Source organism: Grammomys surdaster, unplaced genomic scaffold, assembly GCF_004785775.1.
Source record: "Grammomys surdaster isolate TR1022 unplaced genomic scaffold, NIH_TR_1.0 196, whole genome shotgun sequence".
NCBI lineage: Eukaryota > Metazoa > Chordata > Mammalia > Rodentia > Muridae > Grammomys > Grammomys surdaster.
Window position 1 is genome coordinate 413,923 of NW_021604641.1, and position 25,080 is coordinate 439,002.

Genomic DNA, 25,080 nt, shown 5'->3' on the forward strand with positions numbered 1-25,080 from the left:
GTGAAGACCCTTTTTTAAGACTTCTTTGGCTTGATATTTGCTTTGCGTTATCAAGAGGCACAGAAGTTAATTGATTGTTGAACCTAGTGCAGAAAGACTCAATTAGAATGTAAAGGTTTTGAATTATAGCAGATAAAATGACAGAACTGATAATGTGCTTGTGGTTAAGCCTTAAATCCTGAGTTCTATCTCAGAGACTCACATTACACTTTACCATAGTTGTTGTCCTCTGACTTCCACAGGCACTCTGTCACATATATGCACACATACACACACATTGAAACATAGATAAATTAATTAATTAATTAATTAATTAAACATCTTGAGATCAGAATTATGCAAAAGTTAGCATTATACTTCCTGTTTTAATCTGCTGTCTGCTGGATCTGTCTATATGGATATGTGTATAACTGAGAGAAACTCCCTACAATATAGCAAGCTTATTTGCTGGATTAGAGTCATTTCTAGTTTAGTTAAAAAAAAATTCCAGCTACACCTTATAACTTTATTTTACTATTTGTTTGAAAAACACTTAACCAGAGGACTTCAGAGTTAGAAATACTTGAAAACAATTTCTATCCTTCAGGACTTTTAGTTGTTTATAATAACCTCTGAATTGTTAGTAATTATTTTCTTCTTTTGTTGGAGCTGGGATTAGACTCCAGAGCATGTGCTCCTAGCAATGACTTTTGATGAGGGGATCTCTAAAAATTTACTAATATTATAGTATATTTTTTTATGATTAAGTGAAATATTGTTATTTTTAAGAAAACATAATGATTTCTTTTTAAAAAAACTGTCTATTTTTAGATTGAATAGTTTGGGAAAGAATATATGTGATAAAAATAATAAAGGAAATACAAAATACGTTTTATTTTACCATTGAGCAGCTTAATCTTAGGAAAAAGAGTGGTTGAAATATTTAAAAGCATTTATTTTAAAAGTTATTAATTTGACCATTTTATTTCAATCAGAGATATTTGTTTTGCTTTTAAACCATATAAAATGTTAGCATGATGTCTTGTATGCCAGTCTCAGCATATGTATTATCTCTAAATGGTATCTATTTCATATATTACTTTATAATTGGCTTAACTCTAAATAGTTATTTTAAATGTGGAGATGTACTTTAATCTCATATTATCAAGGCTTACTCAGATGCTACAAATAATTTTCCAGAAACATTTATATTTTCAAACTCCCCAGTCTTCCATGTATCTCACATATATAATGTATATATATTTTGCTTATATTGCAGTCATTTGTGAAAGATTATATGATTTCTATCACCAGACTTCTTTTGGGACTGGACACCATACCAGGATCGGGGTTTCTTTGTTCTGTAAGTTAATCATGTCTGGAGAAGGAGAGAATTCTGATAGAAGGTTTGATTGGAGCATCTACCATGTGATTTTGGTGACTTGTTTATAACAAAATTTATTTCCTTGTGTGTGTATAAAGAGTTAATGAGATTTTTTTTTCTAATTCATTAGGTCATTAGGCCTTAGATATACTATATGTTTTCTTTGTGGCTCAAGCATTACAATTAATATTGTTACCAAAAACATTCTACACACAACCAAATAAATAAAGGTCCTCATTGTTGATGCTGTTTTAGCTACCAGTTTGACAATGTCAGGTCCAAGACTTGGATGCTACACTGTCCATGAACAGGGTAATTTCTGGCATTCAACCCTATGTCTTTCTGAGATGGGATCCTATTACTTTACTCAGACTGTCTTAATATTCTGGAATCAGGAATACCCCACTCTAGCCCTGTCAGATTTCAGTGAGATGCAGCCTGTGGTACTACACGTGGTTGAGACATGCTGCTTTGTAGAAGAATGTAATACATAGAACACAGTAGGTGGCTAATGGTTCAGATGTATAAGAACCTGTGTGGGAGAAGAACCTTGGCTTCCTGCCTGGAACTCTGTGCTCCTTCTACCACAAATTTGCTTCTGTACATATAGGTACACTAGAGTAAATGGATAGGACTTTTATCATTAGAATAGGTTCTGCATCTTACTATTTTTTTCTTTTTTGCTTTATATACTCTATTCCCTAAATACCAGTGTCGGTTGTGTTATTATACCATCCTGAAGGCTTTCAAATTTTAGAGGATCTCCCAGATCTTTACCAATATTGTTTTGCCTACTTTTACTGGATCAATATAATGTCATAGTGGCCTAGATTGAACCCTTAACATTTCTTGGCTTTGGATGAGCTCTCAGGATAAGCTGATATGGAATAAATAAGTAAACCTAATGAGTGAATGGGGTTTATCAAATACTACTTTGAGATTTCAATATATATTGACAGGGCTTTTAAGAAGAGAAAAATGAACACTGCGGTTTTTATTCTTAAACATTGATTGTGTGATTCATTCATATGCATTATAGATGAAAATCACTGAAGATGACTTGTGGATCAGAACATATGCCAGACTCTATCAGAAGTTGTGTTCTTCTACTGGAGATGTTCCTATTGGGATCTACAGAACGGAATCTCAGAAACTAACTACATCTGAGGTTTGGAACTATGAAAGCCTTTTTCCTGTAATGTTTATTATGATAAATATAGTCATTCATAACCATGGAGACTGATCTCACACAAATACAATTGAATGTGAAAAGGAGTCCTATATGATTGCCTACAGTACATTTTCAGTAGCTAAAGTCTCAACTGTTTCACAAAGTATTGTTAGATACAAGGCTTTTCAGCATTGTGGATATTGGGTAAGTCTTTTTTTTCTCTCTAGATCTAAGACTAGGCACTTCTAGAACACTTTAAAGAATTATAACACTTTAAGTCACCCTGAGTTACTGAGATAAAAACAAATATTTTGAGAACTACCTTTGTTTCTAACATGTTCCTTGACTGTGCTTATTAGCATTTGAAAGAAAGCAAAACAAGAAATCTCACTAAGCATTAAAATGCATATTTCTCTGTGTCTACTTTGAAAATGTATGTAAAGCTATTTTAAAAAGTCTAGGAACAGTGGCTGATTTTCTAGAAAAGAAGAGTAATTTTATTGAGAACTAGAACCTATTAATACAGAAGGAAGAACTTTGATGACCAACTGCAACTCAGAATACATCTGTATTTTAATTTTATCACCTCTGTGATTGCAGGTGATTTCTATACTCTTAGGAAAATCCACTCTTTATATTAGATTATGTTATGAGATAAAGATTTTAGATAAATATACGATCCTAAATACTTATTTATATATAATATTTCTTAATATAAATTTTGGTTTATATTATTGAAGTATTTCCTTTCAAATTTCCCAAAGTTATGGCAAATCACAAGATATTTTGGCTAGTTGTTTCTTTCCCTCTTGTGCAAAGTCACTCCAGGCACAGGATTCTGATCAATGGTATTTATTTAATCTATCCAAATATATTCATGATAAAAATAAAAAATAAATGGTCATGCAGAAGAACTTTATTGTCAGAATATAGTTAAGAGAATATAGATTTGTTTTCTTGCTCGGTTATTATTATACTTTTACATAGATGGGTATTGTGGCTACCTGGATGTTACTCATGTTTCCTGAGATGTTGTGGGTGACTTCATTGTTGTTTCTGAGTCATTGAAAAATCTGTGCCATTATCTCTACAGCTAAATTTAAGTTTTTGTTTGAACACAAACTCTTAGGTTAGCTTCAGTAAAAGAACTTACAAATAAGAAACAGTCAACAGTAGCTGACTGGAGATGCATACAAGAAAATTAAATACATGAGTAGTTTGGCAAATATGACTAAGTTTTTAGATTAGATGCAAATATTATTTGATCATACAGCAAAATATTAAAACAAGATACGTTTATATGTAAATAGCTTAACATGTTCTTAGCTTTCAAGTGTTTCCACAGTAGCATGTTATACAATGACTTTTAAAAATAGAAATGGTAATGGCTAGAAAGATGATTCAGTAGTAAAGAGTTCATTCTGCTGTTCCAGAGGAATGTCATATACTACTGTGTACACACACACACACACACACACACACACACACACACACACTAGAAATAGTAAAAAGACTTTTGTAATGAAAAGAAGATTCTGACATTTGTAAGGACTGGTAAGCCTGGAATCTAGAAAGAGCTAGGTTTGTTATCTGGGAAGAGACTGCTTGTGATTCTTGGCATTTGAGCAACATATCTCATTAGAAGAGAAGATCCAAGGCATTCTGGGATCCCAAGACGCTTCATAACCTAATCACTGTCCTGCACTTCTATCTCTAAATATCATTGCCAACTGGCTTACAATTTCACATATTTTTAAAACGTGAAACATAAACATTCATTGTAATACAAATATTTCTCAATTGGCTATGATAATTTCAAAGTGAATTTATATAGCCATTTTATGTAGTTTTACTGTTTATTGAATTTAAATGTAGCAATTGTTTTCTTTGGTCAGGCCATCCATATTCATGTTAATTATTTCGTACTATTGAAAAAAATTTGATCTATATTGCATAGCATGTCAATATATAGAAAAAATAGCTGAATATCTCCTTTAATTCATTTTAGCTAATTCTATCCTTCATAAGTAAAATTCTCACTGAAATACTTTTTTAATCCCAGTGCCTTCAGTTTATATATGGTTTTAAAGCAGGATGTCATTGTCAGGATAACAAGAAACTGATCTAAGCTGGTGGATCCTGTTTTCCTATTTTTGAACATAATTTATCATCTGGCACATTTTATTTAATGATTTATATTTGAGTTCTGTAGATAACATGAGACACAAAGATAGAGTATATTAAATATTTCATCAACTATTTACTTCCTCAATGTAATATTATTTTATGCAACACACACTACCTACTGTACCTGAGTTGAGTATTCTTTTCCAACATGAAAAGTCTACTATATAAAGGAATAAATTCTGTCAGGTAAAGTGAAGTTTCTTTCCCTGGACACTTATTTTAAAAATGAGTATGTTTCTTCTCATTCTTGACAAGAAGATTATATGAATATGACTGATGGATAGTATATCCACAATCAATCACTATTTTACAATTTGCAGAAATGTTTTACAGTGAAGGAATTTAGTTAAGGCATTGGGTTATACATGAAGAAAGGAAATTAATTCTCTCTAATAAACACAAATAAAAAATGAATAGGTCTAAGGAATTGAAACCTACCATCATTTTTCTCCAGGGTCAGATGATTCAAAAAAAATTTTTAGGAAGTTCAAGTAAGACATTCAGATTAAAAGGCAGTTTTCTCTAAGTAAAACCTAAGAAAGTGTTCAGATTTTAGGAAGCGGAAGTTTCATTTAGGTTTCACAATTAAAGAGGTTGTTATGATCTTGTTGAGATCACAAGAAGCCTTCTGCTATGGTTCTAAAAGCTTCCATTGTCTTTCCCATGATGTAGACCAGATCAGTGTGTACAAAGCACCAAGCAATGCATAAGAAATAACAGATGAGAAGAACAGGAAACTGTAAAGAGATTCCTTTAGGATAAATTATTCAGAAGTGAATACAGAAGAAATTTTTTAAGTAGAAAAATTTGTTACTTTAGTAAAATACTCCGTTTATCAACAATAAAATTATAGTAATAAAATAAATATGAGTCCATGTCTTCTGAATTTACATAGATTGTATTTAACCATAACTTTCCTAAATAGCAATTCAGACTGCAATTGTATGCATCATTACCAATACTTAGTATAGAATGTAAATATTTATTTAAAATATTCTTTTTCATCGGGATGGGTATGGCCCTCATGCCTTACTGGACAATGACAGGGGGACCGGAGCTATTACAAGGTCCCCTTAAATTACTGCCGCTCAGGCCTCTATCCCCGCCTTCGAAAAATTAGAATCGCCACCACCCTTCTATACTTAGAGAAGGGAGGAGATGTCAGGGGCAGCCCTGATTACACACTGAAGGCCTAAATTCAGCCATAGGCCTAAAATCAGCAATAGGCCTGTCATGCATGTATACTAACACCAAGTCTTGGGTCTCTGTGGAAAAACATTGAAACTATTGTAAACTATAAGCTATAAGCTATTGTAAACAGGCAGCTTTTGTGGAAATTTACCAGCCTGAGTAGTCATAGACCTTGTAAATAGGTAGCCTTCGCAGACAATACCAACTTAGATAAGGACAAGTGAGTCATAGGCAGAGTCATAGTGACCTGTCCCCTGAACCTTCACCCAGCCGATACCCGGTTCTGAAAGATATCTGTATTCCCCCTGAACACCCACACTCCAGTGTTATCCCCTTCCCCACATCCTGCCTTTATGTGTTTATAATCCCTGTGTGAATAAATTACGATTTGAGAAAAAATAAATAAATTATTTTTTTAAAAAAAGAAAGAAAGTTTAAGGTGAATAAACCCTTTCCAACACAATAAAATAAAATAAAATATTCTTTTTTACATGAGGTTATTCAGTTATTTTTCGATCATGTATTTTAGTATCTATTGTACTTATCCAATCTGAGAAAACAGAATATTCAGTAGACATTAAGAATCATACCTTACGCTTTACCTGACTTTATTCTAAAGCCTTACATAAAGTAAAGACAGTATGGCATTGTAAGTGTAATGTGGATATATGTCATATTTTGTCCATGTTGCTGTTTCATGTATGTATGGTCCAGTCATTGTCTAAACTGTGTTTTGTGTATTTCTTTTTTCCTCCTTTGTGTCAGTCTCGAGAAATAGCATCTCAAGTAAGTACTTCCTGTTTGTCTCATTCCTCAATACTTTAATATGCAAATACAGACCTATTAGAGAAATTGATTGTAAAAGAATACATTCAGAATTTCATACTAAAGCTTCATATGTACATTTTTTCATGTTAATGTACTTTTATTTTCACAGAGAAGAATGCAAAATAAAGTTACATTTTGTCTTCTGACTGCATTTGTTAATCCACTTTAGGCATTATTTCAGAATTTCAGTAAATCAGTTCCATAAATGCTATAGCTCACACCAAGAAACTAATGACCATAGTTCACAGTAGTCACATTCTCCTTTTCTTTTGTGTGATGTCTTAAATTCTTAGTCTGTACTGACAGGACTATGGTGTGTAATTAGCAGGCATCTGTTGAAAAAGTCAATCTTAAGAGGTGGAACGTAAGATACAAGCTGAAGCTTTGGAAAGACATTAAGACTGAATACCTATGTTAATCAAATAATTATTCTATCTGAAGCATGACATTATAAAAATTAATTATAAATTATATTACTATTTTATTACTTTGCATTATTTAACATTTATAATGAAGGATGCTTCACAATGTTACAGTTTTTAAGAGTCTTAAAAACTGGTTTTAGTTTGATTTTTTTTCAAATGCTAAGGATTATACAGATCTTCACTAGTATCTGGAGAACCCTGATCTTGTCTTAAAGGTATCTGTGGACAGAGACCTAGAAGCAGAATTCAGGCAGATAAAGTCAAGAGCTGCTGCCCTTGCTGAGATGTGTAATAATGAACTGGGGCTGTGTCTCCTGAGTTTCTCTCTAAGCGTTTCAAGTACACAAAACATTAATATTAGCTTTATTCAGAGTGCCTAGTATAACATATCCAGAATTTATTCATTGGACACATAGTAGTTTGTACCTTTGGCAACAGTTTCCTTCTCCTTCCTTCTTTTCTTCTCTGTCTCTCTGTCTCTCTCTCTGTCTCTCTCTGTCTCTCTCTCTCTCTCTCCTTTTTTTCTTCCTTCCTTTCTTTCTCTTACCTCTTTCTTTTTTCTTTTAGATGTGTTTATTTTATGTGCATAAGAGTTTTGCCTGCATGTATGTATGTGTATATGTATGTGTGTCTGGTACATATAGAAGTCAGAAGAGGGTGCCAAATCCTTAGACCTGGGTTAGAGATGGTCATGAGTTACCAAGTGGATATTGAGAATCGATCCTCTCCAAAGGGCAACAATTGAATTTTATGGCTGAGACATTTTTGCAGCCGAATTTCTCCCTGTTGAAATTCATGCTAACACAGTGCTACTCTTTATAAAAAACATTCCTTTTTTTTTAATAGTAAGAAAGCAACATGAGAAAATCTTAGCATTTTTTGCTAAGCAAAATAAACCTGCTTATAGAAAAGCAGTATTATTACTGAGATTTGAAACAAAGTATCTTGACCAAGATTCAAACTTTATATGTCAGAGCTGGATTTCAAGTTGACAACCTCGGACACTAGACTGTTTATATTTTATCAGTTGACTCCACTGTTGTAGGTAACTATTCCCTTCCCTCTTAATCTGTTTTGAGCACAGCCTTTACTTTGAGAATTGATGTAAGAAGTGACTCAAACTATGTAATTATTTTACAAAACCTCACCTTTTTTTGCACATTAACTGAGAATGATTACCCGTATGTTGTTGGAAGGGGGTTTAGTTGTGGTTTGTTTTTTGTTTTTTTTTTTTTGTTTTTTTTTTTGGTCTTTGCTGTTGTTTTTGTTTTTAAATTTGAAGTAAGCTCTTCAAATTCTTTATATGAATAACATAGGCACAATCATCCTGGCCAGGATCCTATCTATCTTATCATCCTCAAACGGAACAACTACTGAGAGATGCTATATATATTCAGTGCAGGCTGAGAATGCACTGGTAAGCAATAGATTTGTCAGAAAGCTGAGGTGAGGATTCAGGCTCATTTGGACATTCACTTTTCTCACTGTGAATTTGAAATGTTGCGATCCTCTTCTCTTGCTTGTCTTGCACAAGGCTTCTAGATAAATTTCATTTTCTTGCTCTACAGGCACTAGATCAATCACATTTATGTTCTACCGTCATGGTGAAGAATCAGTAGTTAATATTAGCTGCCTGATATTTACAGTCATATTTATTTCTGTGTTTTGAGCTTGTCTGCAGCATATTCATTCTCTGCCAATGCTTCTGCCCTTGTTGCTGGGCGTCAATCATTCATATTATTCTGCATTGACCCTGGATTTAGATTTCCACTACCCTTTGAGTAGCTGTGTGTGAACTTGGGCTATAATGAATGTGAAGCAGAAAGAAAAGGAAATAGGGAACATATTATTACTTCATAGGTTAAGATAAAAGGAATGTGTCACTTATTCAGGGTTAATTATGTATAATTCTGTGACCAAGTGTATTCAGCATTATAGATGTTACTTCCCTATTACAGCACTAATTTTGAGTATATGCTGCTACTTTAGTGGATGCTCGGGTTGATACAATTAAATCTATGATATGTAAAGTCAATATCCCTGTATTTGGAAAATGGCACACATGCTGTTTAGTAATGTAAAGCACTTGACTCTCTTGTATTATCAATCTTATTGTTTTCTTTGACTTTTTAAAATTTTGTTTGCAAGTGAAATATGAAGAATAAAGATATGTTTGTATCTAAAAGTATTTATTTTAGATATTTATACATATATGTAATGTATAAAAATGCAACTGTATAAATCTTATGAATTATGACAACATGAATTTGCAAATCAAAGTTATTCATATATATTCATTCACATGCATATATACACATATAGCAAACATATAAATAAAACGAAAAAACTTAGATTCATATACTCTGTGAGGCAGAGTTCATCCACAATTTTCTTCTTGTTTGATATCTTATAAAAGTTTGTTCTTCCCTTCCTGGTCCTGTGGGCTGGGGCAGACACAGAGTTGGTCTGCTCCTGTCCTGTGGAGATACTGACTCCTGAGTCATCCTAGAGGAGCCACTGCACTCAGAGCAGCCGAGGAGCCACTGCATTCAGAGCAGCTGAGGAGCCACTGTACTCAGAGCAGCTGACACTGAGTTGATCTACTCCTGTCCTGTGGAGATACTGACTCCTGAGTCATCCTAAAAGAGCCACTGCACTCAGAGCATCAGAGGAGCCACCGCAATCAGAGCAGCAGACACCAAGATTAGAACCATAAGACTACAGAGACATCTGGACTCTGAGGAGCTCTGCAACAAGCAAGATAACTGGAAATACAGACTCCAGTCTTACACAGTGAGGGCAGGCAACACTAGAGTTAACCAGATGGCGAAAAGCAAGCGCAAGAACATAAGCAACAGAAACCAAAGTTTCTTGGCATCATCAGTTCCCAGATCTCCCAATATAGCAAGCCCTGAACACCCCATCACACCTGAAAAGCAGGATTCAGAATTAAAATCACTTCTCATGATGATGATAGAGGATTATAAGAAGGAATTAAGTAACTCCCTTAAAGAAATACAGGAGAGTACAAGTAAACAGATAGAAGCCCTTAAAGAGGAATCACAGAAATCCCTTAAGGAAATGCAAGAAAACACAAAGAAGGAATTAAACGAAAACATTCAGGATCTGAAAATGGAAATAGAAACAATAAAGAAAGCTCAAAGGGAGACAACCATGGAAATAGAAAACTTAAGAAAGAGGTCAGGAGTCATAGACGCAAGCATCACCAACCGAATACAAGAGATAGAAGAGAGAATCTCAAATGCAGAAGATAAGGTAGAAAATATTGACACAGTTGTCAAAGAAAATGCAAAATGCAAAAAACTCCTAACTCAAAACATCCAGGAAATCCAGGACACAATGAGAAGACCAAACCTACGGATAATAGGTATAGATGAGAATGAAGAGTCCCAACTTAAAGGGACAGTAAATATCTTCAACAAAATTATTGAGGAGAACTTCCCTAACCTAAAGAACAAGATGCCCATAAACATACAAGAAGCCTACAGAACACCAAATAGAATAGACCAGAAAAGAAATATCTCCTGTCACATAATAATCAAAACATCAGATGCACAAAACAAAGAAAAAATACTAAAAGCAGTAAGGGAAAAATGACAAGTAACATACAAAGGCAGACCTATAAGAATTACACCAGACTTCTCACCAGAGACTATAAAAGCCAGAAGAGCCTGGACGGACATCATACAGACCCTAAGAGAACACAATTGCCAGCCCAGATTACTATACCCAGCAAAACTCTCAATCACTATAGATGGTGAAACCAAGATATTCCATGACAAAACCAAATTTGCACAATATCTTCCCACAAACCCAGCACTTCAAAGGATAATTGATGGAAAACGCCAACACAAGGAGGGAAACTACAACCTAGAAAAAGCGAGGAAGTAATCTTCCAACAACCCCAAAAGAAGATAACTATACAAACATAACTTTACCTCTAATAGCAAAAATAGCAGGAAGACCCAATCACTTTTTCTTAATATCTCTTAACATCAATGGTCTCAATTCCCCAATAAAAAGACGCAGACTATCAGACTGGATACACAAACAAGACCCAGAATTTTGCTGCATACAAGAAACGCACCTCAGTGACAAAGACAGACACTACCTCAGAATAAAAGGGTGGAAAACAATTTTCCAAGCCAATGGTCCCAAGAAACAAGCTGGAGTAGCCATTCTAATATCAAATAAAATCGACTTTCATCCAAAATTAATCAAAAAAGATAAGGAAGGACACTTCATACTCATCAAAGGAAAAATCTACCAAGGTGAACTCTCAATTCTGAACATCTATGCTCCAAATGCAAGGGCACCTACATACATAAAAGAAACTTTACTAAAGCTCAAAACACACATTACACCTCATACAATAATAGTGGGGGATTTCAACACCCCACTCTCAGCAATGGACAGATCATGGAAACAGAAACTAAACCGAGACACTTTGACATTAACAGAAGTTATGAACCAAATGGACTTAACAGACAACTATAGAACATTTCATCCTAAAACAAAAGAATATACCTTTTTCTCAGCACCTCATGGTACCTTCTCCAAAATATACCAAATAATTGGTCACAAAGCAGGCCTCTACAGATACATAAAGATTGAAATAATCCCTTGCATTTTATCAGATCACCACGGAATAAGACTGGTCTCTAATAATGACAAAACCAGTGGAAAACCCACATGCACATGGAAACTGAACAACTCTCTACTCAATGATGACTTGGTCAAGGAAGAAATAAATAAAGAAATTAAAAACTTTTTAGAATTTTCTGAGGTCTTTTTTGATTTTCTTCTTGATAGACTTGAAGTTCTTGTCATACAGATCACAGCCACAGTTACTCTAATACTTAAACCACACAAAGACCAAACAAAGAAAGGGAACTTAAGGCAAATTTCACATATGATTATCGGTGCAAAAATATTCAATAAAATCCTCACAAACCATATCCAAGAACACATCAAAACCATCATTCACCATGATGAAGCAAGCTTTATTCCAGAAATGTAGAGATGGTTCAATATATGAAAGTCCACTAAAGTAATCCACCATATAAACAAACTTTAAAAAATTGCATGATCATCCCATTAGATGCTGAAAAAGCCTTTGATAATATCCAACACCCCTTCATGTTAAAAGTTTTGGAGAGATCAGACTTCAAGGCCCATACCTAAACATAATAAAACCAATATACAGCAAACCAACAGCCAATATCAAATCAAATGGAGAAAAACTTAACACAATTCCACTAAAATCAGGGATAAGACAAGGCTGACAACTTACTCCCTATCTATTCAATATAGCGCTTGAAGTTCTAGCTAGAGCAATTAGACAACAAAAGGAGATCAAGTGGATTCACATTGAAAAGGAAGGAATCAAGGTATCACGATTTGCAGATGATATGATAGCATACATAAGCAACCTCAAAATTCTTCTGGCAAACTCTTATGGCTAATAACCAATTGAAGCAAAGTGGCAGGATATAAAATTAACTCAAACAAACCAGTAGCCTTCCTTTATACAAACGGTAAACAGGCTGAGAAGGAAATTAGGGAAAAAATGCCCTTCACAATATTCACAAATAGTATAAAATATCTTGGTGTAATTTTTCCAAGCAAATGAAAAATCTGTACAACAAAAACTTCAAATCTATAAAGAAAGAAATCAAAGAAGACCTCAAAAATGGAGAGATCTCCCATGCTTATGCATTGATAGGATTATTATAGTGAAAGTGGCCATATTACTAAAAGCAATCTATAGATTCAATGCAATCTGCAAGAAAATTCTAACACAATTTTTCACAGACATGGAAAAATCAATTCTCAATTTCGTATGGAAAAACAAAAAATCCAGGATAGCCAAAGCAATTCTCAACATTTAAAGATCTTCTTGGGGAATCATTAACCCTGCCCTCAAGCTCTACTACAAACAGTAGTGATAAAAATCATATGATATTGTTACCAAGATAGATCAATCAATGTAATAACATTAAAGACTCAGTACCCACACACTTAGGGACGCTTGTTCTTGACAAAGAAGCCAAAAAAAATGCAGTAGATAAAAAAGAAAATATCTTTAATAAGTGGTGCTGGTCTAACTGGTGACCTGTACATAGAAGAATGAAAATAGATGCATATTTATCACCTTGCACAAAGCTGAAGTCCAAATGGAAAAGGGACATTGTCATAAAAATTCATACATTGATTCTAATAGAAGTCAAAGTGGGAAAGAGGCTCAAACTAATTATCATATGGAAGAAATTTTTAGAACAGAACTCTAATGGCTCAAGTTCTAAGATGAACAATTTATATCTGGGATCTCACGAAACTGAAAAGCTTCTATAAGGCAAAAGACAACATCAATAGGATAATTTGGCAAACCATAGATTATGAAAAAATCTTCAATAACTCTCCATCTGATAGAGGGCTAATATCAAAAATATATAAAGAACTCAAGAAGTTAATTGTAAAAAACAAAATAACCTAATTAAAATCAGCATCATTTAGGAAACAAGGGGGAAGCATAATGAGGTGAGGAACTGTGGGAGGGGAAACTGAGAGTCAGGGGCAATGACTGGAATGTTAATAAAGAAAATTATTTTAAAATTAAAATAAAATTCTCCCACAGACAGTGCTATAATCTTAAACTGGTGATTTTTTTTTAATTTTAATTTGCCTTGGTACCTATATGTAAGCCAGCTAATTACTAACACAAGTAATAAATATGGAAAAAGAAACTAGTAAAAATGTCCTGGCAATATCCACCATCCCTTTACTTATATTCACTCTTAACATGAGAAATATCGCTTCCTTGGTTTTCATAAAATTCTATCATCATTTTTATTCCTATATTTCCAGTTCTGTTTTTCATTTCTTTCTACTTACTTCTCCTCAAGATACAGTGTTTATTTATTTTTTGTTTTTTATTGGATATTTTATTTATTTACAATAGAGGTGTCATCTCCTTCCCCATTTCCCCTCCCTAGAACCTCTTATCCCACTGCCTCCTCCTTTATGCTTTTATACCATTTTGATTACATGCATGTATTAATGTCAGTTCTAGGTTGAAGGTCTAGCAATACAATAGATGCAAATAGTCAAGGAAAAAGCAGGACAATAAACATAAATAGTCAAAGAAAAAGCAAGGCATTAAACCCAATTGCATGAACACTCCCATGATCACTGTTTCTAAGGGCTTATCAGGATGACCAAATTATCTGAGCCTACTTCCTTGTCCTCACTTAAGGTCATTTTCATGTCTGAAGCCTACTTCCTTGTTCTAGCCTAAAACTTAGATTCCTATCTGAAATTACTTCATTGTTCTAGTCTAATATTTAGGTTCCTCCCTGAGATTACTTCTTTGTTCTAGCATAATGTTAGATTCCTGCCTGAAGCCTACTTCCTTGTCCTTGGCCCATGTCAGATTCTTGACAAGCAGCCCCAAAGGCTCTCTGCCTCTCCCTTTTTTAATTCATTAACAAGACTGAGCCTGTCTTAGGTCATAATGACAAAAATGTCTTCCTTACCCATCGTGGAATATGCAATGCAATTATGTCTTAGGTTGATAAGATTCTGTGCAGAATTTTATCCATCCTTGGCTTACCAGACTTTTAAATTAGTAACTCTGCCGGGGGAGGGGGTCCATTTTCAGTTTCAAGCCATATACTTTGGCTGCCAGTATGTTGAAGTTGTTAAAGACAAGCTTTAACATGTTGGGCATGAATGAAAGTATTTCCAGGACAAAAAAGGGCTAGCATGATCAAATATATATATATATATATATATATATATATATATATATATATATATATATATGCCATTCTTGAAGCTTGTCCAAAATGAAAATACTGACCGACCTTAGGCCATGGGTAATTTTATCAGTAGTATCTGCAGCATCAAAGCTCAACAGATCCTGGACAGATGTCATACAGACTTAAGAGAACACAAATGCCAACCTAGGCTTCTATACCTAACAAAACTCTCAATTACCATAGATGGAGAAACCAAGATATTACATGACAAAATCAGATTTACACACTATCTTTCCACAAATCCATCCCTGCACATGATTATAGAGGGAAAACTCCAACAAAAGGAGAGAAATTACACCCTAGAAAATGCAGGACAATAATCTTCCAACAAACACAAAAGAAGATAGCCACACAAACATAATTCCACCTCTAATAACAAAAATAACAGGAAGCAACAATCACTTTTTAAAAATATCTCTTAACATGAATGGACTGAATTTCCCAAAAACAGAAATAGACTAGTGGACTGGATACATAAACAAGACCCAGCATTTTGCTCCATACAGGAAACTCATCTCAGTGAGAAAGACAAATACTAGTTCAGAGTAAAATGCTAGAAAACAATTTTCTAAGCAAATGGTCCCACGAAACAAGATGGAGTAGCCATTTAATATCAAATAAAATCAACTTTCAACCAAAAGTTATCAAAAAAGATAAGGAAGGACACTTCCTACTTTTCAAAAAAAGTCTACCAAGATGAACTCTCAATTCTGAACATCTATGCTCCAAATGCAAGGGTTCCCACATTCATATCTTTTATTTAATGTGGGTATTTTAACCACTCTTTTGATGTACTTATCTGAGATTATTTATCCCTTGTGTTTTCTTGGCTGTGGCTAACCTCACAAGATTTAAGTTTTCTTCCGAGCACCTTCTGTAGAGCTGGGTTTTTAGCTAGATACTGTTTAAATTTGGCTTTTATTTTAGAATGTCTTTTGCCATCTATTGTGATTGATAGTTTTGCTAGATATGGTAGTCTGGGCTGCCGTCTGTACTCTCTTTGGGAAGAGTTATAGATCATCCAGCCAGGTCCTTCCAGGTTTTAGAGTCTCTATGGAAAAGTCCGATGTTATTTTAATGGTTCTGCCTTCATATCTTACTAGGTCATTTTCCCTTTGCAGGTTGAAGCATTTTTCTTTGTTTCTTTATGTATATGCTTTTATAGATAAGTTTTCATACAACTTTCTCAAGTGATATGTATTCCTTCCACTATTCTCTCCTCTACTTTGCCTTCCACTTCTCATTTCAATTCTTCCCATTCCATTTTTCCCTTTTATTCCTTTGTACTACTGTTGTTCTAACTCCTCTCTCCTCAGAATCCTTTTAAACAGTAAGGTAATAAGTTATAAAATATCTAGATATCTGTTTAAAGTATTTGTCTTCTAACAAGCAGTTATATTTTTTTTAAAGCCATATAAAAAAGACTAACGCTGGAAAGATCCAGATGTTAACCAGTTAAGGATGAGCTACAGAAGAGTTTCTGTAAGTTGATAAGTAAAAGATGATAGAAAGGAATTTCTCTTTGTTTTTCTTGTGGTAACTCTCACATGTAGATGCATAATTAGACCAAGATCATGCAAACAGGTTACTTAAATTCTAGGCGATGACTATTCCTAAAATATGTAATTGTCAATGTTGTTTCCCTTAAAGTCTCAAATATCCATCAGTGTGGAAGAGTGGGAAGACACCAAAGATGTCAAAGACCCAGGGCACCACCGCAGCATTCACCGCAACTCCACCTCTAGTGACCAGTCAGACCATCCCTTGCTGCGGAGGAAGAGCATGCAGTGGGCCAGAAGGCTGAGCAGAAAAGGGCCAAAGCACTCCGGTAAAACCGCAGAAAAAATAACTCAGCAGCGACTGAACCTCTACAGGAGGTCCGAAAGACAGGAGCTAGCTGAACTTGTGAAAGACAGAATGAAACACCTGGGCCTCTCTACGGTGGGCTACGGTATGCTTTTTACAACTCCTAGACACCTAAGCCTGTCATTTCTTCTTGTTACTAGTTGCAGCGTGAACTTTGATATAAGACAGGACTGATTTTTGATTGACAGGGTATGCACATGGCACTTTGATGAAAATATCATCTTTTGTGCAATATTTAAATAAACATATTGCTAAAAAGTAGTTAGCATTTATTTAGTTCACTAGGCAAGGTTTGAATCCATACCAGCTTTATCTCACTTTGATTATTCTTAATATTTGAAGTGGATTTAGTTTCTACATTGGAGCTGTAAAAACTAAGCCATGAAACTTTTGGATTTGCTAATACTTAGCTAAGATTTACATATGTCTATCTGGCTGCAATCTCTCTCTCTCTCTCTCTCTCTCTCTCTCTCTCTCTCTCTCTCTCACACACACACACACATACACACATACACACATATACACATACACACACATACATACATACATACATACTAGATACAAATATCATACTTTTCTAAATTCTATGTCTTGAGATGAAATGAAATTGAGGCATTGCAAGTAACTATAATGACCAGTAGGGAACTATAATTTACAAACTATGTTTAGTTTCTTAAAGAAAGACTTCAAAATTTACTTATTTTCTATTTCATTTTTTGAGCTTCTAATATAGTTATAACATTTCTTCTTTCCTTTTCTTCCCTTCAAGCTCTTCCATATACCAGATCCTGCTTTCCTTCAAATTCATGGCCTATTCTTCTATTAATTGTTACTGCACCCATTTATATATATGCATATCCATATATGTTTCTAAATATAACCTGTTCAGTTCATATTACATCACTTGTGTGTATATTTTATGTGCTAACCATTGGGCTGTCTCCAACTAATTGATATGCTTTTCCCTGGGAAAGATCATTTTTCTCAGTTGTTCTTTTCCAAAGCCTAAGGCCTTGAAAGTTTGATTTTTGTAAAAGAAATAGTCTTTTAATTGGTGTAGCACAGACTAGACAATTCCCATTTTTATATGTTAGTCAATCATTTTTAATTTAAAAAACTTAATGAAGTAATGCACTGATCATATTAGAAATGTCATTGTCATTATTTAAGTTTTATTGCAGAAATGTGCTTAACAGACTAATACCAAAACCTGTAGACATACCATCGGGACAGAGGACATTCCACGCAACCATACTATTAGATGCCAAATGACATGAGGCCAGTAGCTGCTTAGAAAGATAGAATACTTTGCCTTTATGACAAATTCCCCCATAGTTTGTTCCATACAATGTACAGATGTACATACATGCACATATAAGCAAAGTTAATGAACTTAGTAGTTTGTGTGTGTGTACATATGTATATATGTGTTCATACATATGCATATATAAAACAATAATTTTTAAAAGTTTATGCATGTTAGAAAGTGAATGAAGGAATTTAGGGAGACAATTTGACAGGGATGACGTAGATTTAGCCATCATATTGAAAATTCAAGAAAATATAAAACTAATTAACAAGAAAATTAGTCACTAGTCAATGAAAATGGGGTATTTTCATTGCTTATATATACTCATATGACAGATATGAATGAATATACATACATATATATATATATATATATCCTCATATCTTCTTTGTTATCAAGTCTTATCTTGAGACATCTTAATCACCAAGTTACAATTTTAAAAAGGTTACTTTTTGTTTTGTTTTGTTGTTTTTCTTTTTTGAGCATATGAAGTGAAATATGTTTACTTAGTAGTTTCATATTGAAACTATATTCATTTTTTCATAATTCCTTAGAGCTATTAGATCAGTGACTTATTCATTCTTTATGATTTTTTTCCTCAGACTCAAAAACTTGTATTTCAATTTGCTCCAGTCAGAGTTCCTCATATAACTGTCATTTGTAATATATTTTCTTAACTGCAATAAAGACACATCTCTGCCCAGTAATTTTAATAGAAATCCATTTAATATGTTACATTAAGATATAAGTTCAAAATTCACAATAATCTTACAGAAATTCAATAATGGCTACTAGACTCTTTGAATGATATCTGAGATGATTTAATTTTTAACAGTTATTTTCTATTTTTACCTTTTACGTATTGCTGTCTTTAGTCGTTTAATGAAAAGAGCTATCAAAGGATTATTCCTCTGGATCTCAGCTGTTTCAAGAATATTATAAATCCCTATTAGTCCATAAGCAAAATAGCCTGTTACATCTTGACTGTTAGGCATATAAAAATGCCTGAGCTTACTACATGTGTGTTGCCTGAGAAAGCAGCAAGGATTTGTAAGGAAATCTTTCATTTCTGTTTTGTTTTTCTAAATTGGATAGTTTATTTGTTTGCATTTCAAATATTATCCCTTTTCCTGGTTTCTCCTATGAAATCTCCTATCCCATCCCCCTTCATCCTGCTCCTATGAGGGTGCTCCCCCACCAACCCACCCACTCCCACCTCACTGCCCTAGCATTCCTTTACACTATGGCATCAAGCCTTCATAGGACAAGGGCCTCCCCTCCCATTGATGTCAGATAAGGCCTTTCAGCTCCTTAGGCACCATGGAGTTACTCATATTCTATTTGTATAGAAATTAGTTAATATTTTGCTAATGATAATTCTTATAATGGAAAATATTCTATCCATTTATTTTCTCCTTATTTCTACCCCCCTCTCCTATTCATATGTGTACACAAAGATACATTTTTCTGTTCTATAGCGTTTACTTAGCACCTGTGATCCCAGGTTATGATAACAGGATTTAGAATATAAAATATCATGATCTTCTAGACCGTTTCACTTAATACTAACTTTATCCACAAAATCAACATCACTATGGTCTCTCTAAGTACCAGGAAGTGAACTCTTTAAGATACTAGGAATTGTGATTATGCAGACAAGAATTCCTTATTTACAGAGTTAACAAAACACTATTAGAACAGTATATTAATTTTTATGTGCTTGAACCTGTTTTCCAAATTTGTTATGTGTAAATTGAAAACAGTATCATCTTTGTCAGAATACATTATGATAAATTATACTGTGACATATGATAAGATATTATCAGTTACGTTTCTTTTACATTACAGAACACTCAAACCTTCAGAATACTATATTTTAGGTCCAGCATTTCCTATCTACATATATACCACATATCTGCTTAATCTTCTTATATGCTTCTTTATGCACAAAATGATAATAGTTTGAAACCACTGTTTAAACAAAAAGCAGAGGTACTAGCAAACATGTATACATGCTTAGACATCCATGAGTTGTGAAGTGAGGTTTTTGTAAATCTGGATGCTCTCTGAGATCTGAGTAGACTATATGCAGTCATGGATATGGAATATAAAGGAGGAAAGACAATAGACTAAAAACAGGACACCTGTAACGCATTTAGATGTAGTAGAAAACTCTGGTATCTAAGTATTTGAAACATTCAGATAGAGACTCTTGGTTTGGTTATCTCCCAACATAAGCAATTTTGTATACCACCCAGATTATTGAGCAACATCACTTGTTATATCTTGCTTGATGTAATAACATGTAATGCTGCAAGTCTAGTACTATGTCATTGGTACCACTGAGAGAACTGTATCCATAGAATGATTTGTAAACCAGATTTGAATAGCATGAATAGTAGAGGAAGATACTTAGGTATAGTAGATATAAATATGTTGTGAGTGGCTCTAAATAAAAGAAAATATAAGCATGACTTAAATAGATTTTAAAATATCTGATTTCCATGTAAATGAATACTGTTAAAATATTAAATTATAGATCCTCCTGTAAGGCCTGCTTTCTCTGAACTGAGCCACACACCTTTCTCAATTATTTTACTTCCTTACTCTGATACTTTGATCTCACTAAGGCCCTCAGTGGGACATATGTTTGTTCCATAGCCATTTGCTTCACATGACAGGCTCCTAATTTTTTTGAATTGGAATTTACCCTGATAGCCTGCTCATCCATAAAGTCAGATGTTACAACCAGCTGAACTTGCAGTCAGATTCATGAATATCAACATCCTTAAAGAGGCACTATCAGCTCCCCCAATCAGATGCCACATCTCAGCTACCACAATAATCCCAAACATTGCTATCTTAACACTTTCCTGGCGTTCTTCTTCATTCCTCAGGTCAGACACTACAATGATGTACACCTTTAATACCCAAACCATCAAGTTCTCAGAACAGCTATTGAGCTATTTTCCATGCCACCAGCCCTGTAATATATACCATCTCTACTAACTTATGCAGAGCACTCATTCTGCATAAGTGAAGCCAGAGGCCCTAATATTTCCTAGATAAGCTGATCTTCAAGTATCTCTTAGCTGACTCTAAACTAGCTAAGTAAAGGTAATAGAAAAACAGATCCCCATGTTCGTTCTACATGAAAGGTTAATATGTATTAGTGCAGAAACTCATCAAAACACACCACCAATGACCTAATGCTACATGCATTAGTCACAACAGAGATATATAAACAGTATGAAAAATTGAGACTATACACATTCTTCACTCTGTAGAACAAACCAATCAACCAACCACCACCACCAACAACAACAAACTCCACCAATTTCATAGTAACAGTCTCTGATAAAAATGGCAAATCAACCAGTGGAATTTTCTTCAAAGTAGACCACAAATTGAGACATAATGCAAATCTCAACAAATATAAGGAATTTAAAGTAACTCTTTGTGTTCTACTTGACTACAACAGATTAAGCTTGAAATTACAGTAGAAAATGGGCTATAAAGATTGTGAGATTAAATAACCCACTATTTAATTGCAAAGATTAAATAACCCACTATTAAATGATGGATGTATCACAGATAAAATTAAGGCAAAGATTTAAAAATTTTTGGGATAAGATGAAAATTGAAATACAAAACAAAAATTTCTAAGACACAATGAATACAGTCTAACTAATCAGAGAGAACACAAATTATTGGTGCATCTTAACAATTTAGAAAAATAAAAATACTCCAAGACCCAAAGCTGAACATGGGAGTAATTTTATAAAGTGACAAAATTTAATGGAGTGGAAATTTTAAATAATACAAAGAAACATTCCAAACTCTAACTCTTCCTAGACTCCTTATTTCGTATCTCCTTCCAAAATAATGTTCTTTATGGATTGTTTGTTTGTTTGTTTGTTTAACTCACTAAGTCTAGTTAGTACTGCCAGTAAATATGCTTGGATATGAGCCATACAATATGAAAGAAAAATCTACAACTTACCACACTCCTAAAAAAATTAGTACCCTCCACTGATAGCCATCTAGCTGACTAGCTCATCTGCTAAGGGTAGGGTTTTGGTAGAATCGCCCAATTGTGTACTGGAATCTTTAACTGGCTTGATCTTGGGTAAGTCTTATGCAGATAAACATATATACCTGTGTACAAAAGCCATGACTGTCATAGAACTCCTCCCCATCCTCCGGTAGTCACATTCTTTCTGTCCACTTCTTCAGAGATGCTACTGGAGTCTGATGAGTGTAGGCTTGATATAGAAATCTCCTTTCTGGCTGAACATTTACAGTTCCATATTCTTAGCACTTTGAACAATAATGAATCTCTGAATTAACAATTACCTATTATTATAAAATGTTTCTGATTAAGATTAGATAAGAAGTATATGTTGAAGGCAGATTGAAAATATGACCAGTTGGATAACATATATTAATAAGTTCCCAGTAGACCTATCAATAGGCCTATCACTTCCCTAGATTGTTTATAGAACTGGGCTGTGTTTTCCCATGTTGAAGTTACAAATACAATCATGAGAACAAGTAATTACCCTTATAAACAGTCTTGCAATTATTGAGCCAGTGGAAACATTTTACCTAATAGGTCAGCTTGGTAACTTACAGTATCCAGTCCACAACTGAAAAAGGCCAATGGTGTCTTCTGGCACTGTTAAGTTAGCCAGAAGGAAGGGTGTCTAGGTTAATTCAAGATTGATTTCTCTCTGTTCTTCAACCAAAGTCTTCAATGTCTTTAGCAATAGCAACATATATTAAGTTATGATAGACAATCAAAACCATGTCAGTGGCCTCTATTTTTCTGAGTGACTCTAGAACCTTATTAACCAATAACATGTATAAATGCATGCCTGTCTCTGAGATTTTTTAAAAATAACTTATGTCTTCTGGAAGCAGCATTATGAACTAATGTGGGGTTAAATGAATAACAACTGAAAATGGAATATAAAATGACGTTATTTCATTAGGCTGTGCCAAGGGTTTCATGCAGTCTCATTCACTGCTTCCTATCCCACTAAATCCCTAATAGAAAGCTCTTTTCCACTTTGCTATCCTGAATGGAAATATTTGGTTCATTTTGAATTGAGCTTTGTGTAAGATGAAAGACATGAGTCTAATTTCATTGTTCTGTAAGTGGATGTCTAGTTTTATTAGCACCATTTACTGAACTGCCAGTCTTTTTACACTGTGTATGAAACAATTTCAATGGCTGTAATTTTTGCTTTATGGAATTTTTCAGTTGTCTACAGTCAAAGTTAAGCTGTCTTGACACAGTATATTCATAGAAGATTATTAGTGCATTTTTGATGCTTGGATAGAGAATCTTGATTCTCTGGTTCATGAAAATACATATAAGGCAAATTCATTTTTCAGTATGTATTGTGTTATCAATACTACAGTATTTTTGCATGTTTGCATTGGTTAGTGATATTTAAGGCAGGCTCTTAATAATCCATCAAACTCACTCTATTCCTCCTATAGAATTGAGACATAACTGAAATATAACCACAGATAATGACATACATTAAAGCAAGAGTGTGTTGCCAGTAAAACAATGAATGGGGTGAATGTGGCTTTGATGTGTGTCTACAATAGACTTTAAATAACAAACATGCCTATTCATTCTCAAACACAAAATCACAAAGAGGAACCGGTGACCACAGGCCTAAGACAAAATGTGGCCGAGAAGAAACAGGTCAGACTGGGCTCTACTACTAGGCAGACTTGAAAGAATGAGTTTGAGTTCAGCTACTCTTAACTTATATCAAAAGGATGACATTCCTCTTCTGTAAGGGCAAGTCATTGAGGAGTGAAGAAGGAAACTGCAATTGCTGGTTCTGACTATTAGCTCATCCATTCATGCCTTGCTTTAAAACTTGTGAAATATCTAAGTATATTATCAACATGTTCAATATCATTCTTAACACCAGTTGCACAACAAATGCATTCAGTATGATGTGTTAAAATAAGCTAGTTAAGCAAGCCAAAATATTGACAAAATAACTGCATCTATTATCAGAAAACTTATCTTGACAGCTTTGTGACAAACATGAGAGCAACACTGGCCCTTGGCTTATATCCAAAAGCAAAAGGAGACTAGTTGTTAATGATGGAGTACGGCTGTATATCTACAATGAACATGAGGTGCTCTGTTAAAATCATCTTCCTTGTGTTGTAGTTCAGGAATGCTCTTCTTTATTTATGAAATTGAGTTGCTCATACTCACAAGAAATGAAGCTTTTTCTCGTATACCTACTATCTTTCAGAGTGTTATGATTTAGGGTCTAGAGAACATCATCAATTTGAGTTCCTCTGAAAAGAACTTGGTATAATTCAAAGAAAAAGAATTTTTTTCAGAGAACTATGAATCAAACTTATTTTTCATAGAGATATATGATCTTGATAATGTCATGCCAGTATAATGTGATTTATGTTTGAATTGTAACTATTTTTGTGTAAATATCATTTTTATAACAAATTGGGGTTTCAAACATCAGCCTGTTGCTTTAGCCATCCACTCCTAAGTATGATTCCAGACTTAAGAAATAAATATGCCAGATTTCCATCTGCGTATGACTTTCAAATGAATAATTATTTTAGTGTATCACTTGCAATTTTTAGTCTAAGCTTGTGTGAAGCAGTTTCTTTGTGAGAAGTTAGATGTGGCTTACATACCCTTAGGCATTCTTGTTTTTTTCCTGGCAACCCTGATCCTAAGGGAGGACTCAGATATTTTTCCTACATCTACTTCATCAATTAGCAAACAAGCATATTACTTCATTTGAATATCAATTTAATCAGCTTAGGATATTGTAATATTTTTACTGCTAAACTTGTTTGACTCAACTATTTTGTCATTTGTCTTGTGAGAT

At 34.0% G+C, this 25,080-nt stretch overlaps 1 protein-coding gene across 3 annotated transcripts in view; it reads left to right on the forward strand.

Moving 5' to 3' along the window:
* The window catches only part of Kcnt2 (potassium sodium-activated channel subfamily T member 2), a 345,424-nt gene that overhangs the window by 307,999 nt on the left and 12,345 nt on the right, over positions 1 to 25,080 (forward strand). For 2 of the 3 annotated variants that reach the window (XM_028769952.1, XM_028769953.1), the window contains 3 exons: positions 1,259 to 1,342; positions 2,403 to 2,531; positions 16,657 to 16,957. In XM_028769952.1, coding sequence (XP_028625785.1) covers positions 1,259 to 1,342; positions 2,403 to 2,531; positions 16,657 to 16,957 — 514 coding nt within the window. Of the gene's footprint in view, positions 1 to 1,258; positions 1,343 to 2,402; positions 2,532 to 6,677; positions 6,699 to 16,656; positions 16,958 to 25,080 lie in introns of all 3 variants that reach the window. The other variant, XM_028769954.1, reaches the window with a different exon arrangement.